Genomic DNA, 20,332 nt, shown 5'->3' with positions numbered 1-20,332 from the left:
TGAGCTGGCATCTTAATTTGTTGTTCTCTTAGTGTCACTATGTAATAGAAGTGTTTTTTACATGCATGCAGACTTCAGACTTACCACATTCCTGCCTGTGTTGAGGAAAATGTTTTCTTTGAATTGTTTAATTCTTTCTTAAATCAAATGTACTACTTTCTGTTCACAGGGGATACTGGATTTCAACTCCGTACACTTTTGGAGACTCACATCAAGTCGTTCTTCCAAAATATGTATGATGGATGGAAAGAGACTGGATCAGCAGGAGGTCCAGCTCCTGTAGTTTTGTTTGTGCCTAATGGTGCTGTGAGCATAAGTGATTCAGATCTGAATGCAGCTCAACAGGCAGTCAATAATTACTGGAATAATATGCCAGGTAAATGGTAACTGAGAACAAAGAAGGCATTTATAGTACTTTTGTTCTGAGCTCTTACCCTATTTATATATTTTAATGTAATAGTATAGAATAGTATACAATATTACATTATACATGTAATAGTGTGGAAGAGTATACAATATTACATTGCATACTACAATTCATTTCTGTCTGACTGAACCTCAACTATGTTGAAGATAAAATATAATTATTATTTTCTGTTCTTTATCCAGCATCAATGTAGTATTTCTCCATAATACTTGTTAGAAAGATAAATGCAAGAAAGCAAAGTAAAATATTTCACACATATGTTGGACATGTAAACTTGCTTCTGAGACAGGAGAAATATTTGACTACTTACCCTTATTTGATGTTTATAAAGTTGATATTTTTTATGGAGTGCTTTTCATCTCCTTCATCTCAGTTTTGTTGAACCATACCAGAAAAATATGTGGTAAATAGGCCAACAGTTATTTTAAGTCTTCTTTACGTTTGGCTAAATTCACTATGTTATCTATGAAACTCAATACTGGTATGTATCCTCCTTGTATTGGTACTGGTCTGAATTGATTTTGGCAATGTCTTGTATGAAATGCAAAACTGATGTACATTTCCCTTTTATTATACTGACTCTTTTATAGTTCCTTCATTTTTTATGTAAGAAACAATAATTTATTTTATCCAAAATCCATTGTGTTTTGAAAGCAGTGCTGGGAAGAGTGACAGAGAAGTCCCAGCTGGAATATGGTAGACCTAATGTGTTTTTCTTGCTTTTCACTTTCATTAACCCTTTTTTGTTGTTATACAGTTTATTTCTATTCTGCTTAGAATTTTTATTCATTATCTTATGTTACATCATCAAAGACTTTATATCTACAAATCTCTTCAAAGTGTTTTAGTTTTTCTTTAAATTCTTCCCATTAGCATGAGAAGGGACTGAATATTGTCGAAAGTGAAATTATTATTCAGGCAATAATTTTTAATCTTTATGTCTATTCCAATAGTGTTTCCCCCATTTTACATTTCCATGCTGCCCTGACTTAAACATAAAATTGATGAAAATGCAGAATTGAGAAAAACATTAAAACCCTCCAAAATAGAGCAGAAACATTTGTAATGGACATATATGGTGAAAAATTGTAATCTTGTCCAATACATTGTATAAAATCTGTATAACTGAATGAATGAAATGTGCAGCACCACGTTTGTACAATAATTTGTTCTAATGAATTTCATCAGTTCATAAAAAATCACAGATATGTAACAGAAAGCAAAAACTTGTAAAAAATTTAAAATTGGTATCTGTGTGCAAGGTAACCAAGGTATTTTCTGACCTGCTACAAACACAAATTATACCTCAAAAGACACTTTTCTGAGACGTCTTTCCTTTGTGCTCACCCAGAAAAGATCAAAAATTGATGAACATGGTGAATTAAAATGAAAACTTAAGTACCGTGAAAGGTATCAGAATCTAACATGTGACATTACATGTTTACCTTCTGTAGCGAACGGCGGTGCAGCATACTCTGGTGACACAAGTACAGTGACATCTAGTGTATTGTTTGTAAACATCCAGCAGGCGAATTCATTTTGTGCATGTGGATCAAGTACGTTTTACACTTCTTTTTGCAGGACCTGTCATAATTGTGACATAGTGACACTGTGAAGGCAACCAGAAATGAGGCTATCAATTTGTCAATTGCTATAGTGGCACATTGATGTTTATGGATGTATTAGTGACAGGAAAAATCTCAGTTGTTGAGAGAACTCTTTATGGAAATATGTTTGTAGCTGTACAGCATGCAAAAATATTTGTGACAAGGAAGAATATGAATGTTGTTGCTCATTGTTTCACTTCCAGCTGCCCTCCTAGGTTTCTGCCTAAACTGCACACTGAGAAATCACCACATATTAGGAAATGGACAGCCAAATATTTATTTCATCATTTGTTCTCTAATTATATGGAAATGTTAATCAAGATCAAATATTGCAGAACATACTTGTATTACATTCACAACAAAATCCCAGACTGTACTAATAACACTAAGATGGAAATGGTAGCACATAGCAGGATGCAAACTTTCCACCTGTAACTCTGTAAACAGTGATGTTACTCAGTACACTACAGATAAATCATATAAGTTTTGATCCTTGTCTTGGTTACGATAATATCTCTTGATACTTTATTAACTGACATAATGACTCTGGCTTGTGCCACTTATTGAGTGCAATTAGTTGCATGCAAGTGGTTTAGTATACATCTGTAGGCACAGTGCCACCAGTGTACACTTCAGTTTCATCATTTTGTGAGTGCTGTTGTCATGTCTAAAATGAAAATTTTCGCAGCTGTACAAGTTGCAGCAGAGTTAATCTTGTTTGTATGAAGCCACTGTATAAGACAAAAGATAAAAAAATAAGAAATGTCTTTGGGTTTGTGACTGCGTAAAGAAAAGATGACAGCTCAGTTGCTCACTGACCTTGCTGAAAGAAATTGTGCTGGAAGTCTCTGTAAATTACTTTACTCATATGTGCTACAGTTTGTGAATGATAAGCACTGCTGTTATATTTTAATATTGAGGAAATAATTTAGCTTTCCAGATTTCTGTAGCCTTTTCTCATGCCAACTATTTTCCTTCAAAAAGAATTAGCCAATCCTTGATTCTTTGACTTAGTGTTTGAATTCAAAGGTTGATAATCAATATTGTTATGGAATGCAGTACATCAGGAATACATGCTAAAACACAAGAGTGAGTTAAGATGAGACTGAATTATAAGTGGCACAAGAAAAGGTGTCAGCTGGACTCTTTCATCACATATTGGCTCCTCCAGAACACTTAAAGCTGACTGTCCTGTTGTTCCATTGCTGCTACAACCTATCAGTAGTTGTATCATGATTGTGCAGTGAAGCTAAATTTTGCAAGTTGTGTTAGCACTGACAGTTGAGGATTATGTCAGTATTTCCTCTCTCATGTCTTCCCTCTCCACAAGGGCCTAAAATATTCCCTTAATTCTGCTACCACCCATTGTTTGAACTGACTGTCTTTTGTGCCACTTATAGCTCATACAGTCACGTCAAATGTCTATAAGAAGAAAACAGAATGAAGTTAAGTGATAGGTCGAGTAAGAACATAGTATCGAGATAAACCTTACCAGGAAGAACTATAAAATCAGGGAATTTTTAGTACTGATCTTATGGCTTTTTCACAGAGGCCGTGAATTTGTGGCATAGAATCACGAAAAACATATAATTGGGAATGTAAAATTGAAATTTTAATGTATTGTTGGAGCTGACAATGTAAAAGTCTCAGACTGATTGTCAGACACTTTTCACATTTATCTGCTTAGATCACTGCTGTAGAGTGATAAAAATGATTTGAAAATCTGTTGCAAAGTTTCTGTTTCATAGATTTTGGACATGAGATTAATAATGTATTAATAAATATATCTACTGCTACATTTAATAACTCTGAAGGCATATCAGTGACTCCTGCTAAATTTCTTGAACTCAAACAGTGGTTTTATTTCTGGGGCATTTCTTTCTTGCACATTAACCACCTACTACTCATTATCTTCCTTCCCCTGTATCATGCTTCCAGGTAACTCTCCTCCTCCGTGTCCATCAATCTGCTGTTTATCTTTCACTTTAACAAAGGTTTCTCATCAGATTTCCACCTTTACATTTACCATTTGATTTATATTTATTCTTCCTGTCTACGTCATCTGTGTTCCCTTACTTATCCCTTTTTCAAACACTTTGTATACTTTTATCACACAATATCAGTTTGCCTGTTTCCAGTTCCTGTTGATTTCATTTCTAAAAAACGTTTATTGCTGTCTTCCTGTCTAAGCCTCTCCATTTGTATAAGCTGAACCATTTCCTGAGTGATTGGTGCTATTCTTTAGCTCAGTGATCACTACTTGAATATCCCTGGCAGTGGAAAGTACCAATAGTGGCTCAGAGGCTTTACAGATGAGGAAGGAAAAGCATCCCAGAGGTGAGAAAGATAAGTCACAAAGGATCAGCCACTGACAAACTCAGACTAAGCAAGCTGCCATGGCTCAGTCTGGTATAGTTTGCTGCATCATCTGCAGTTCTCAATCATGCCTAGCTTCTGTGCACATATCAAACCTACTCTAGACCTGAATTTTCTCATTACTGCTACTGGCCTTCCTTCTGTGTTGTGCTCATGACAAACTTGGCTTTGTTTATGAACTGTATGTTCATATCGGGCAAGGGCATAGAAGTGGTGGCAAGTTCTTACACTATCGCGTTTCAGCTGACGCTTTTGGAACCAGTGATATTATTATGGATCCTGAGTTTATGGAACTTTGGCAGCAACAGCTGTCACAGGAATAGCAACAGATACAACAGTAACAGAAACAGTTTGCATCACAAGAAGAAAGGCACCAGCAACAGATTGCACTGCGACAGCAGCAGTGACAGGATTTATAGCAGCAACAGCAAGAACAAACTGTTGCTTTCTGACAACTCATGTCTCAGCAGGAACTGCAACACAGAGTCAGTCAGTGGCTATGGCTGCACCCACACCTCTATTCACTGCCTTTAACTAGTCATTGGAATGCTGGGAAATCTGCCTCCACCATTCTGAACTTACTGTTTAGCTTATGACATATCTGATGAGCAAAAAAGTGCTTTGCTCTTGTTTTCTTGTAATTATTTATAAAAAAATAGTGCAGAAATTGCAGATATTCTCAGACCCTAGTGAATTCTCTTTCATTCTTCTCTGTGCTCTGTTAATTGAATACTTTCATCAGCAGATAGACCTTGTTGTGACTAGGCTCCAATTAAATCTGTATCATAAACCGCATGGACACTTGTATACTACATGGACTGCCTTTTGCATTGTCTCCCATACAACTGTGATTACACGTGCCAGAACTGTAAAGTTTTATATGCAATATCACTTATTTGAGATGTGTTTGTGAACTTTGTACTTGACTAGGAGGTCATGCCACAGTTTTGGCCAAGTTTGATCTCAGTTTTGTGCCAAAAATGGTCAAGTAGCCATCATGTGACAACAAGCAGCTCTTGATCTGCATACTGACCTGTGGTGTGAGGACAACACTGTGGTCCACTGAGTCTTGCCAGCAGAAAGGTGATTTCCCCGCTGCAGCAGAAGATCACTTTGAACTTAAAACTTCTCAGCCAGTCTGTGAATTCCAGCTGGACACTGGCACTGCCATGTCTTTAATCAGTGAGGACAATATCAGTGAGTTCTGCTAAGCTGCTACAGGTCTGTCTTACTGCTGCAGGACCATTCCTCTCCACAGAGAATTGTTGCTAGTGGCTAAGTACAAAAACATTAAAGGTGCCCTAGCTTCCTTAGCTGTGCACTCTACTACTAACTAGCTTAGATGCCTCTACCAGTTTTGGTTTTAAGGTAGAGGGCTAAGTCAATTTGGTGTCAGAAACAGTGTGTTTTTTGAGTTTGATGCCCTGGACAATTGATATAAAGAGATATTTAATCTAAAGCTAAGATGTGCTCATACCTCAACAGTTCACATTTCTCTGGAACCTTTTGTGATGCCTAAATGTTTTGGAGCTTGCATGCTTCTATTTGCAGTTGGTGAGGCTGTCCAGGCAGAACCAGAATATCTTCATGACCAAGGCATTATTTCTGTGGTTTCTACCAGTCAGTGGGCAAAGCTTATGATGGTTATTAAAAAAAAAGACTGAACAGGTTATGTATCTTTGGTGATGTTAAGTCCAGTAATAATTCCCACTCAAACATTGGGCCCTGTCTACTGTCTCATCCAGAGGCACTGTTGATTGATCTGTCTAGGGCCACTATTATTCAAAGGTGTATTTAAAGGATTTATATCTCCAACTGCCACTTGATGATGTTTCACATCACTTGCTAGTTTTAAATATGGCATTTGGCTTATACATGTACACCCACTTACTGTTTGGGGTTTGTAAGTGCACCCTCCAGTTTCCAAAAATATTTACAATTGATTCAAGGTACCCTGCATTGTATTAATTATTTGGACGAAATTATTATAGGACTGGCATACATAGAACATCACAAAAATTTTAAATAGCTTTTTAAATGATTGCAGGAAAATGGTTTATGTTATCAGCTGGAAAATTGCAGTTTCTTTGCCCCCAGCATCAGATGTCTGGGGCACACTCACAAGTCACAAAGATATCAAGCCCACATGCTGGCCCTATGAACCTATAACAGTTTCAGTCATTTCCGAGGGTGAAATCACATGCTATGCCAAGTTTATTCCCAAGTCACTTAGATTGCACACCCTATTAATTAGCTGCATGAGAAGGGCATCAAATTTGTGTGGCTGGTTGCTTTCAACAGGCTTTTCAGTGGCTTAAGGATGATCTCAAGATGGGTTAATGTCTGATACCACATACACTGGGACTGTTTTTGACATTGATGATGGCCATGTCCCACTGTGGGACACATTCCACTATGGCATTGAGGTGATTTGTTCCACAAATTATTATATGATTCTGAGTCCAAGTTGCCTTCACCTCCAAAACAATAAACAGTGCACAGACCAATTATTCCTAAATTGAGAAAGAGGCTTTGGTGATCAGTTATGGAGTCACACAAACTCTCGATTACCTCATTTGAGCATTGTTCTGAACTCCTGGAGAAGACAACACAGTATCTGCAGCACTGGGCATTGCTCTTAATTGGGTACTAGCATGAAAACCACTCTCGCCTCATCGCACAAAATGCCAGTGCAGATGCCCTGCCCCACCTCCTTCTTGGCACCAACATGAAATTTGATCACCTGGAAATTCTGGCTCAGCACATACAAACACCACTGGAAAATTCCAGTATGTGAGAACTCTAGACTTCTGGGTTATGATTCTGGCCCCATATCATCCAGACCCTTCATGTCTCATCTTGGGATATGATGTGCATGAAGGTGTTAGTAGGTGCAACATTGATGCTGACATTGAAAGTGTGTGTTGTTTCTGCCATTGCAGCACCATGACTGCTCATAGGAGAGTGTCCCTGTTAATTTCAGTGGGCCATTTCAGCAAGCTGTGCATCTGCTGCTGGAGTTGGACGCCCTCTCAAACTTCCAGTTTGGGTTGCACATGCTGTCCATCATCACCTTTGCTGTGATTTGTACTCTTGAGAGGATTTTCCCCATTGAGGGGGCATGTTGAATGCTGGTCCTGAACAACAGGACTCAATTTATGTCAACTCAGTTCCATTAACAGAAGGGTGGCTATCTGGCCACTACCCCTTTTCACCCTACCTCCACCATGGAGGCTGAGCTGATGGTCCACACATTCAAGACCCAGATGCAGAAGGCCTTGCAAGCATCAATGAGCAAAGATGCCTTGTACAGCTTCCTTGTGACATATAGATTCACTCCTGTCAACAGGATGAGCCCAGCCAAAATCCTGCTCGGTGCGAGCATTGCAGCCTGTTAGATGTCCTGTGTCCCATGCAGCATGCTCATCCTCCATATGGGCCCACCTTTGTGTAGGTCCCCTGGGTGTGGGCACACACATTTAGCTGGCATCCAGGTTGGATGCAAAGTTTCATCATAGGCCACAGGGGAAGTCAGCTGTTTGACATTTTGGCCAGGAACACCTGCCCCATCCATCACTACAGCCGTGACTGCTGCCACAATCAGCATCCCCATCCTCATGTTTGCTTCTGACCCCCAGAACAGACAACAAGGTCACTGCCAGATGGATCTCTTGACCTCTCCACCTGCTTCTTTCACATTAGTACGTCCTCTGCCCTCATGCCCCCACTTGCTGGTGGGTGGGTAAGGGGTTCACAGTTTGGGAGTGCATGGAGACGGAACCACTTCCTCCATCACAACATTGTCTTACCCCATGGCACCAGAGCAGTCTACTGCCATGGGAATTTTGCCACCTGTGCTACAATCACTGTTCTGGCTTGGGCCTCTGGGTGGGGCAAGCCCCAAATTGATTGTTCTGTCTGATGTTGGAGAGCTCTGCCACTCCACTCATCACTTGCTACCGATTCTGGCACAAACCAGGACATTTTCAGCTCTATGCATTGATTTCAGGAGGTAGCAATTTAATATCCCCATCAGAAGGCAGTATCGATAGTGGCTTGAAGGCAATAAAGCACAGGAGTGAAGAGCACTGCCACGAGTGTGAAAAGCAGTTCATGTGGGCTCAGCCAGTGACAGAAATTGGCTAAGCAAGCTACCATGGTTCAGGTATACTTTGCCACATGTGTAGTTACCAATCACATCTAGCCTGTCCTAGAGTTTTCTGGTTACTGCTATTGGCTTTCCTTCTCTGAGTAAATCTTTGTCTAACAATAATATCTTTCCGTGTCACCCAACATCTTCTTGTCTTGTGGTTCTGAGATGGGCGTTCACTACAAGTAGTTGGAAGCCATTACAGTACTGCAAAAGCTTCTCTCCATGTTCATTTATCAGCTCCAATTAGTTTGCCTCTCTTTCCTGCCACTATTATACTATTCAGATCACCAACACTATTGGATGTTTATCCTCCATTGTCAATGAATCAGTGGAAATAAGACTATCTGAGGCCCTTATTAATGATGATGGTGAGTTACTGTTAAATATTGTATGGATCTTCTGATAGAAAAACTTTGTGCTCTGTGTAACATGACAATTTTGTAGGATGGAATGTAACAGTACAAGAGAAGGAAAGTTGCTACTGAGGCTGAGCTGCGATAGGCACAATAAACAGATTCACACAATCATAGCTTTCGGCCATTAAGGCCTTTGTCAGCAATAGACACACATACACACACGCACACACACCAATATGCAAGCACAACTTGCACACACATCTCATTCTGTGAATCTTTTGATTGTGCCTATCACGGCTCAGTATCTCTGCTATATGGTGAATAGCAACTTTCCTTCTCTCGTATTATCACAATTTTGTAGTTTTCCCTTGCGAAGATGATCAATCTGGTGTTGAGGAGGCAAGCTTTCATCATGGAGACTGCTCAGAGCAATGCACAGCTCTGCAGCAGCAGCACACCCACTCAAAGTAATGCACACCCAGTGTCCTCTGGATATTCTACTGGTGGGGGTCTTAAATAAGGGAACTCCAGTATACACCTGAGGATGGTCAGAAGACTCTGCACCGAAACAGAAATGCCATGACAGCAATATACTAACATCTAACTAATTAATGGAAAATCTCATATAAAGATGTGAAACAATTACTAACAAAGAGATAGAGAGGCTGGCCAGTACTTACCTCAGCTCAGTACAGCCGATAGAAACACAAAAAACAACCGAAAATTTAAGTTCCTAGCTTTCGGAATAAATGTTCCTTCATCAGGGAGGAGAGAGGGGAAAGAAAGGGAAGAAGGGAAAGTGGATTTAGTTACTCACAACCCAGGTTATGAAGCAACAGGGAAAGGAAAACAGGGAAGGTAGCAAGGATGGAGGCATGGTTGTCTGAGGGAAGCCAAAGATATTCTACTGCAGGTACTGTGCCAGATTCAAACCAAAGAGGATGCATACAGAAGTAAAGAGGTGTATAGTATAAAGATGTAGGATGGAAAGATGCATGAATGGCTAAAGAGGAAAGGGAAAGAGGAGAAGACTGAAAAGTAAATGGGAGTGAGGTTGTTTAACGTAGGTTCAGTCCAGGGGGATGGCGGGATGAAAGGATGTGCTGGAGTGCAAGTTCCCATCTCCGCAGTTCAGAGGGACTGGTGTTGGGTGGGAGAAGCCAAATGGTACATACAGTGTAGCAGGTTCCTAGGTCCCTAGAATTATGCTGGAGGGCATGCTCCGCTACTGGGTATTGGGCATCTCCTAGGCGGACAGTTCGTCTGTGTCCGTTCATACGCTCAGCCAGTTTAGTTGTTGTCATACCAATGTAAAAGGCTGTGCAGTGCAGGCATGTCAGCTGATAAATGACATGTGTAGTCTCACACGTGGCCCTGCCTTGAATTGTGTATGTTTTCCTAGTAGCGGGGCTGGAGTAGGTGGTTGTGGGGGGATGCATGGGGCAGGTTTTGCAGCGGGGTCAGTTACAGGGGTAGGACCCGCTGGGTAGAGAAGGTAGTCTGGGAATATTGCAGGGTTTAACAAGGATGTTACGGAGGTTAGGGGGACGATGAAAGGCAACTCTGGGTGGTGTGGGGAGAATTTTGTCAAGGGATGATCTCATTTCAGGGGTTGACTTGAGAAAGTCAAATCCCTGGCGGAGTAATTTATTGATGTATTCGAGGCCAGGATAATATTGGGTGACAAGGGGGATGCTTCTGTGTGGTCTGAGGGTAGGAATATTGTTGTTGGACGGGGAGGAATGTATTGCTCGGGAGATCTGTTTGTGGACAAGGTCTGCAGGATAGTTGCGGGAGAGGAAAGCACTGGTCAGGTTATTGGTGTAATTGTTGAGGGATTCGTCACTGGAGCAGATACGTTTGCCACGAATACCTAGGCTGTAGGGAAGGGAGCGTTTGATGTGGAATGGATGGCAGCTATCAAAGTGAAGGTACTGTTGTTTGTTGGTGGGTTTGATATGGACAGAGGTGTGGATGTGAGCTTCAACAAGATGAAGGTCAACATCCAGGAAGGTGGCTTTGGTTTTGGAGAAGGACCAGGTGAAATTCAGATTCGAAAAGGAGTTGAGGTTATGGAGGAAATTAAGGAGTGTTTCTTCACCATGAGTCCAGACCACAAAGATGTCATCTATAAACCTATACCAGGCCAGGGGAAGCAGCTGTTGGGTCTTCAGGAAAGCCTCCTCCATGCGGCCCATGAAGAGGTTGGCATAGGATGGAGCCATCCTGGTTCCCATGGCAGTTCCCCTGATTTGTTTGTAGGTCTGGCCTTCAAAAGTGAAGTAATTATGGGTGAGGATGAAGTTGGTAAGTGTGATAAGGAACGAGGTTTTTGGAAGATCTTCGGGTGGGCGTTGGGAGAGGTAGTGCTCAAGGGCAGAGAGACCATGGGTGTGTGGGATGTTTGTGTAAAGGGATGTAGCATCTATGGTCACAAGAAAGGTTTCAGGTGGGAGAGGAGTGGGAATGGATTTGAGGCGTTCTAGGAAGTGGTTTGTGTCCTTGATGTAGGATGGGAGTCTGCAGGTGATAGGTTGGAGGTGTTGGTCTACCAGAGCTGAGATACGTTCTGTTGGGGCTTTGAAGCCTGCTACAATGGGATGGCCAGGATGGTTCTCTTTGTGGATTTTGGGTAATAGGTAGAAGGTAGGGGTACGTGGCTCAGGTGGAGTGAGTAAGTCTATGGAAGCCATTGTGAGGCCTTGTGAGGGACCTTGGATTTTTAGGATTTTCTGCAGCTCAGTCTGAATGGAGGGAATGGGATCCTGGGTAACAGCTTTGTAGGTTGAGGTGTCGGAGAGTTGACGCAGTCCTTCTGCCACATACTCCACACGGTCAAGTACCACAGTTGTGGAGCCTTTATCCGCCAGAAGGATTACAATAGAGCGGTCTGTTTTCAGCTGCTTAATGGCACGGGATTCGGCTGGGGTGATGTTGGGGGTTGTCGGGATGTTCTTCAAGAAGGACTGGGAGGCAACACTGGATGTGAGGAATTCCTGAAATGTCTGCAAGGGATGATTTTGGGGGAGGGGAGGAGGATCCCTTTGAGAAGGCGGTCGGAACTGTTCTAAACAAGGTTCAACACTGGGTCTAGTATTTGGGGGCTGTGTTTGGGTGGTGAAGTGATATTTCCAGTTGAGGTTCCGGGTGAAAGAGAGGAGATCTTTAACCAGGGCAGTGTGGTTGAATTTAGGTGTGGGGCTAAAGGTTAAGCCTTTTGATAGAACAGATGTCTCTTGAGGAGAGAGGGATCTGGATGAGAGGTTTAGAACTGAATTGGAGTTGGTGATATGTGGCATTTGACTGTGGTTATAGTTGAGATTTGGTCTGTGTGGGGTATGTGCTGGCATGGGGAGATTGAGTAGGGTGGCTAGGCTAGGTTTGTTGGCTATGAGGGGGGTTTGTTGACGGTTCTGTTGTGGTTGGTGTTAGTGAGGGATAGGGAGAGGGACCCCACTTCTTAGGTGTTGCACTAGCACTGTGGATAGTTTTTTCAGGTGGTGTGTGGCATGGGACTCAAGTTTGCGGCTGGCTTCTAGGGTGATGATCCTGAGTGTGTTCTCCAAGCAAGGGTTTGAGAGGTGGAGGACTTTGAAGAGAGATAGGAGCTGTTGGGAGTGGTGGTTACATGAAGTAGTGTAGAGATTCAGGACAAGTTGGGTAAGGGCTAAGGATTGAAGGTTCTGGAAGTCCAGGAGAGATTGGTGGAAGGAGGAATTGCACCCAGAGATGGGAACTTTTAAGGTAAGTCCTTTAGGGGTGATTCCAAAGGTTAAGCAGGAACGGAGGAAAAGTATGTGGGATTGCATTTTGGCTACGGTAAATGCATGTTTCCGGAATGAATGTAAATAATGTGGTATAGGATTAGGGTACATAGTGGGTAACTGGTGGGTAGGGAAATTAAATAACTAAAGTTAGAATAGTAATCATAAGAAGGAATAAAACACGGAAGGAAGGGCGAGAAAGAAAGAAATTGTGTTGGTAACGTTAAATACCAAAGAAAGACCACCAAATAAGAAAAATACGGAAAAAGTTGACCAGACCAAGCAAGTATGTCCAGATCAGGGGAAAAAGAACACACGCTGCTCAAAAACAGAGATAGCGAGTAGCGAAAAAAAGATCGCGCGTGACGCAAAAAAGATCGCGCGTGCCGTAAAAAAGATCGTGCGTGCGCAAAAAAGATCGCGCGTGCCGCAAAAAGGTTCGCGCGTGCCGCAAAAAGGTTCGCGGGTGGCGCAGAAATGTTCCAAAAAATGTTTCCTGTAGCAGAGAAAGATAGGCAATGGCACAAAAATATCACCAGCAACACGAAATCGACGGAATTGGATGATACTGATAGGTGTGGAAGAGATTGTTGGCAGTGATTGTTGGCTGGAAAACAGCGAATAACGAACGTTAAAACTATGGAATGTTAAATAATGTAATGTTAAATAAATAAATCAATAAATAGAAAAAGAGATGTGGACTATAAACCGAACAAGACAATAGGAGGCAAATGAAACTAGCACAGTTGGTGACGAATATATAAGAAGAGAAAGTGTTTAGATGACAGGTGTAAGTGATAGCTAACAAAAGGGACAAAACAATGAAGAATGTGGACCATATAGGTGATCTAACTAATTAATGGAAAATCTCATATAAAGATGTGAAACAATTACTAACAAAGAGATAGAGGGGCTGGCCAGTACTTACCTCAGCTCAGTACAGCCGATAGAAACACAAAAAACAACCGAAAATTTAAGTTCCTAGCTTTCGGAATAAATGTTCCTTCATCAGGGAGGAGAGAGGGGAAAGAAAGGGAAGAAGGGAAAGTGGATTTAGTTACTCACAACCCAGGTTATGAAGCAACAGGGAAAAGAAAACAGGGAAGGTAGCAAGGATGGAGGCATGGTTGTCTTTGGCTTCCCTCAGACAACCATGCCTCCATCCTTGCTACCTTCCCTGTTTTCCTTTCCCTGTTGCTTCATAACCTGGGTTGTGAGTAACTAAATCCACTTTCCCTTCTTCCCTTTCTTTCCCCTCTCTCCTCCCTGATGAAGGAACATTTATTCCGAAAGCTAGGAACTTAAATTTTCGGTTGTTTTTTGTGTTTCTATCGGCTGTACTGAGCTGAGGTAAGTACTGGCCAGCCCCTCTATCTGTTTGTTAGTAATTGTTTCACATCTTTATATGAGATTTTCCATTAATTAGTTAGATCACCTATATGGTCCACAATCTTCATTGTTTTGTCCCTTTTGTTAGCTATCACTTACATCTGTCATCTAAACACTTTCTCTTCTTCAGTGTTATATATATATATATATATATATATATATATATATATATATATATATTCGTCACCAACTGTGCTAGTTTCATTTGCCTCCTATTGTCTTGTTCGGTTTATAGTCCACTTCTCTTTTTCTATTTATTGAATTATTTATTTAACATTACATTATTTAACATTCCATAGTTTTAACGTTCGTTATTCGCTGTTTTCCAGCCAACAATCACTGCCAACAATCTCTTCCACACCTATCAGTATCATCCAATTCCGTCGATTTCGTGTTGCTGGTGATATTTTTGTGCCATTGCCTATCTTTCTCTGCCACAGGAAACATTTTTTGGAACATTTCTGCGCCACCCGCGAACCTTTTTGCGGCACGCGCGAACCTTTTTGCGGCACGCGCGATCTTTTTTGCGCACGCACGATCTTTTTTACGGCAAGCGCGATCTTTTTTGCGTCACGCGCGATCTTTTTTTCGCTACTCGCTATCTCTGTTTTTGAGCAGCGTGTGTTCTTTTTCCCCTGATCTGGACATACTTGCTTGGCCTGGTCAACTTTTTCCGTATTTTTCTTATTTGGTGGTCTTTCTTTGGTATTTAACGTTACCAACACAATTTCTTTCTTTCTCGCCCTTCCTTCCGTGTTTTATTCCTTCTTATGATTGCTATTCTAACTTTAGTTATTTAATTTCCCTACCCACCAGTTACCCACTATGTACCCTAATCCTATACCACATTATTTACATTCATTCCGGAAACATGCATTTACCGTAGCCAAAATGCAATCCCACATACTTTTCCTCCGTTCCTGCTTAACCTTTGGAATTACCCCTAAAGGACTTACCTTAAAAGTTCCCATCTCTGGGTGCAATTCCTCCTTCCACCAATCTCTCCTGGACTTCCAGAACCTTCAATCCTTAGCCCTTACCCAACTTGTCCTGAATCTCTACACTACTTCATGTAACCACCACTCCCAACAGCTCCTATCTCTCTTCAAAGTCCTCCACCTCTCAAACCCTTGCTTGGAGAACACACTCAGGATCATCACCCTAGAAGCCAGCCGCAAACTTGAGTCCCATGCCACACACCACCTGAAAAAACTATCCACAGTGCTAGTGCAACACCTAAGAAGTGGGGTCCCTCTCCCTATCCCTCACTAACACCAACCACAACAGAACCGTCAACAAACCCCCCTCATAGCCAACAAACCTAGCCTAGCCACCCTACTCAATCTCCCCATGCCAGCACATACCCCACATAGACCAAATCTCAACTATAACCACAGTCAAATGCCACATATCACCAACTCCAATTCAGTTCTAAACCTCTCATCCAGATCCCTCTCTCCTCAAGAGACATCTGTTCTATCAAAAGGCTTAACCTTTAGCCCCACACCTAAATTCAACCACACTGCCCTGGTTAAAGATCTCCTCTCTTTCACCCGGAACCTCAACTGGAAATATCACTTCACCACCCAAACACAGCCCCCAAATACTAGACCCAGTGTTGAACCTTGTTTAGAACAGTTCCGACCGCCTTCTCAAAGGGATCCTCCTCCCCTCCCCCAAAATCATCCCTTGCAGACATTTCAGGAATTCCTCACATCCAGTGTTGCCTCCCAGTCCTTCTTGAAGAACATCCCGACAACCCCCAACATCACCCCAGCCGAATCCCGTGCCATTAAGCAGCTGAACACAGACCGCTCTATGGTAATCCTTCTGGCGGATAAAGGCTCCACAACTGTGGTACTTGACCGTGTGGAGTATGTGGCAGAAGGACTGCGTCAACTCTCCGACACCTCAACCTACAAAGCTGTTACCCAGGATCCCATTCCCTCCATTCAGACTGAGCTGCAGAAAATCCTAAAAATCCAAGGTCCCTCACAAGGCCTCACAATGGCTTCCATAGACTTACTCACTCCACCTGAGCCACGTACACCTACCTTCTACCTATTACCCAAAATCCACAAAGAGAACCATCCTGGCCGTCCCATTGTAGCAGGCTTCAAAGCCCCAACAGAACGTATCTCAGCTCTGGTAGACCAACACCTCCAACCTATCACCTGCAGACTCCCATCCTACATCAAGGACACAAACCACTTCCTAGAACGCCTCAAATCCATTCCCACTCCTCTCCCACCTGAAACCTTTCTTGTGACCATAGATGCTACATCCCTTTACACAAACATCCCACACACCCATGGTCTCTCTGCCCTTGAGCACTACCTCTCCCAACGCCCACCCGAAGATCTTCCAAAAACCTCGTTCCTTATCACACTTACCAACTTCATCCTCACCCATAATTACTTCACTTTTGAAGGCCAGACCTACAAACAAATCAGGGGAACTGCCATGGGAACCAGGATGGCTCCATCCTATGCCAACCTCTTCATGGGCCGCATGGAGGAGGCTTTCCTGAAGACCCAACAGCTGCTTCCCCTGGCCTGGTATAGGTTTATAGATGACATCTTTGTGGTCTGGACTCATGGTGAAGAAACACTCCTTAATTTCCTCCATAACCTCAACTCCTTTTCGAATCTGAATTTCACCTGGTCCTTCTCCAAAACCAAAGCCACCTTCCTGGATGTTGACCTTCATCTTGTTGAAGCTCACATCCACACCTCTGTCCATATCAAACCCACCAACAAACAACAGTACCTTCACTTTGATAGCTGCCATCCATTCCACATCAAACGCTCCCTTCCCTACAGCCTAGGTATTCGTGGCAAACGTATCTGCTCCAGTGACGAATCCCTCAACAATTACACCAATAACCTGACCAGTGCTTTCCTCTCCCGCAACTATCCTGCAGACCTTGTCCACAAACAGATCTCCCGAGCAATACATTCCTCCCCGTCCAACAACAATATTCCTACCCTCAGACCACACAGAAGCATCCCCCTTGTCACCCAATATTATCCTGGCCTCGAATACATCAATAAATTACTCCGCCAGGGATTTGACTTTCTCAAGTCAACCCCTGAAATGAGATCATCCCTTGACAAAATTCTCCCCACACCACCCAGAGTTGCCTTTCATCGTCCCCCTAACCTCCGTAACATCCTTGTTAAACCCTGCAATATTCCCAGACTACCTTCTCTACCCAGCGGGTCCTACCCCTGTAACTGACCCCGCTGCAAAACCTGCCCCATGCATCCCCCCACAACCACCTACTCCAGCCCCGCTACTAGGAAAACATACACAATTCAAGGCAGGGCCACGTGTGAGACTACACATGTCATTTATCAGCTGACATGCCTGCACTGCACAGCCTTTTACATTGGTATGACAACAACTAAACTGGCTGAGCGTATGAACGGACACAGACGAACTGTCCGCCTAGGAGATGCCCAATACCCAGTAGCGGAGCATGCCCTCCAGCATAATTCTAGGGACCTAGGAACCTGCTACACTGTATGTACCATTTGGCTTCTCCCACCCAACACCAGTCCCTCTGAACTGCGGAGATGGGAACTTGCACTCCAGCACATCCTTTCATCCCGCCATCCCCCTGGACTGAACCTACGTTAAACAACCTCACTCCCATTTACTTTTCAGTCTTCTCCTCTTTCCCTTTCCTCTTTAGCCATTCATGCATCTTTCCATCCTACATCTTTATACTATACACCTCTTTACTTCTGTATGCATCCTCTTTGGTTTGAATCTGGCACAGTACCTGCAGTAGAATATCTTTGGCTTCCCTCAGACAACCATGCCTCCATCCTTGCTACCTTCCCTGTTTTCCTTTCCCTGTTGCTTCATAACCTGGGTTGTGAGTAACTAAATCCACTTTCCCTTCTTCCCTTTCTTTCCCCTCTCTCCTCCCTGATGAAGGAACATTTATTCCGAAAGCTAGGAACTTAAATTTTCGGTTGTTTTTTGTGTTTCTATCGGCTGTACTGAGCTGAGGTAAGTACTGGCCAGCCCCTCTATCTCTTTGTTAGTAATTGTTTCATATACTAACATCTGTCAGTTCACCCAATATTTCATGAGCTTCTTAACAAATATTATTAGTGTCTAATTTTTTTTAAATTCTGTCTATTTCATGATCAGCCTTAGATGTGAACATTTAAATTCATAAAATGGTGGTTGACAGTGGCTTCAGATTAATCCCGAGAAGATTAGTTTAGTCATTATGTTGGTAAAAGTGACTTATTCTATATCCTGCCTTCTGAGTAAATAAATTGCAGTACCATAGATAATGCTGTTGCTGTTGTGCTGTAGTCACCTGAGCCTTCCTCCCACTTCACTTAGCTAAGCCATACTAATTTCAGCATCCCCATTTTTCTCTTCTAGTTTATTCATACTATTCAAGCGTGTATCATCCCATGCCTCTGCTTGTAGAATGTTAAACTTATTTGTTGTCAATCTGATAAACTTTTCCTGGCCTGTTCCCTCATATGGACTGAAGGCAAGTCCTAGTTTATCTCCTATATTTTTTGCTAAGGAAAAGGGCTGTAAACAGGACAGGTGAAAGATTGTAACTTTTATTGGTTGTTGACATTTGGTTATACTGCAGTTTGATTATTAGGTACCTGTTATTATATGGAAAGTAAAGTATTAATTATACTTTTGATCCAGAAATATCAAGACAGTGGTAAAATCTGATCCTGGAAATGGATGTTAGCACAATGGACCTTTTGCAAAGTGTTAGCAAACTTATAGACTGAAGTACTTAGTATGAATTATAACTGATAGTTACAAATTACTACTTTGGTTTGGATTCATAGGTTTCAAAAAGGATCTTGCCTCAGTTTCAGTGTAATTTGTACTTGCGGCCCTTGAGAAACAAGACAATGAGCCAGGCAATCTGAATATACCAAAAGAGATATGGGTTAGTACTACATCTTCCATCAAAATTCATTACGGTAGTGAAAATTCCAGTGCTGAAAGACAAATATGAGCAAAACTATTCCCAGTGGGCATAGAGGATTATTTTGTAGAGGAGTTTTTTCAGAAGGAAGTGTATGGGTTAATGGAACATATTTGAATGATATATTTTGATACTGTATTGATTGGCTCTTCTGCAGATGAAGTTCAACAACAAACAGAAAAACTTGACTACAGAAGTTTCAAAGCATGTCTGAAAGTAATTTGTAATCAGACTATAACAGTTAATAACCAACATATTGAAAATAAAGAGTACAAATTAACAATGAATCCATAGGACCAGTCAACAATTTGTTTGTATTTTAGATAGTTGAAATTAAACTACCTGTGGACAGCAAGAAAACAGAAGAGTGAGAATAGCCCAAGCTACTTTTCAGTAAATGAAACAGGGTTTTCATTTACTGCATCAGAAAGAAAAAGCTTACAATTTCAGTGTATTATCAGTTTCTAATTGAGGCAAAGATATATAGACTTTTATTGTGAAAACCATTGGAAAACCAGTGTTGTCCTGCAAGCAACAGATAGATGCATTTTAGGAATTACTGAGAGAAGTAGGGAAGCATACATATGGATTAAAAGAACAGACTGGTATGGACAAAGTAACTATGATTATTGTGTGGAAATAGAATGGAGATGGATGGGGCATGTAGCCAGATAAATGGATTATTGGTACACCAAAGAAGTCTTCATTGGATTCTGTGAGATGAGCAAAGGCTGATTATCTAACAGGTGGTGTGTAGGTACCATTTGTCAGGGCAGCATAAATGCTTGTAGCTGAAGGCAGTAGTACAGTGAGCAGGTGGCCTTTATCCAGTGATTTGTATTAGAGAGCCACTGCTACGAAAAGGTAGAGTCACTCAGGAAATTCACTACAGAGCATTTAAAACAACCAGATTCTCCATTAAAGAAAAAAAAATATTTTTATAATATTCTTTTTTGTTATGACTTTTATGTTGTATTTTAGAACATTATGGAAGTATGAAACTGTTTCACTGATTTACTTTATCTTCCTGAATGACAAGTATAGAGCATTTATGTTTGTTTTCTGTTTCTTCAGATATTGCATTTCGGTACATGGTAACAAGTGGGGCAGACCGTGTTCAGTCACTTGTTGTGTCACAAGAAGATGTAATTACTTATACGATGCCAACTACCAGAACTGAAAAACTTGATCTCAGTGCTCTTGATACAAGCTTAAAGAAAGGTAAATTACCAGTCAATTTGTACCTCATGATCTTTTACTGCTGATCTGTGTTAAC

The 20,332-nt window shown here is 41.7% G+C and overlaps 1 protein-coding gene across 2 annotated transcripts in view; it reads left to right on the top strand.

Moving 5' to 3' along the window:
• LOC126336641 (uncharacterized) overlaps positions 1 to 20,332 on the top strand; it is a 184,822-nt gene that overhangs the window by 142,967 nt on the left and 21,523 nt on the right. For both annotated transcript variants that reach the window (XM_050000562.1, XM_050000564.1), the window contains exons 12-13: positions 170 to 376; positions 20,131 to 20,277. In XM_050000562.1, the coding sequence (XP_049856519.1) occupies positions 170 to 376; positions 20,131 to 20,277 (354 nt within the window). The remainder of the gene's footprint in view (positions 1 to 169; positions 377 to 20,130; positions 20,278 to 20,332) is intronic.

The sequence above is a fragment of the Schistocerca gregaria genome, chromosome 2 (genome assembly GCF_023897955.1).
Source record: "Schistocerca gregaria isolate iqSchGreg1 chromosome 2, iqSchGreg1.2, whole genome shotgun sequence".
Lineage (NCBI taxonomy): Eukaryota > Metazoa > Arthropoda > Insecta > Orthoptera > Acrididae > Schistocerca > Schistocerca gregaria.
This window is presented reverse-complemented; position numbering and strand designations above follow the sequence as displayed.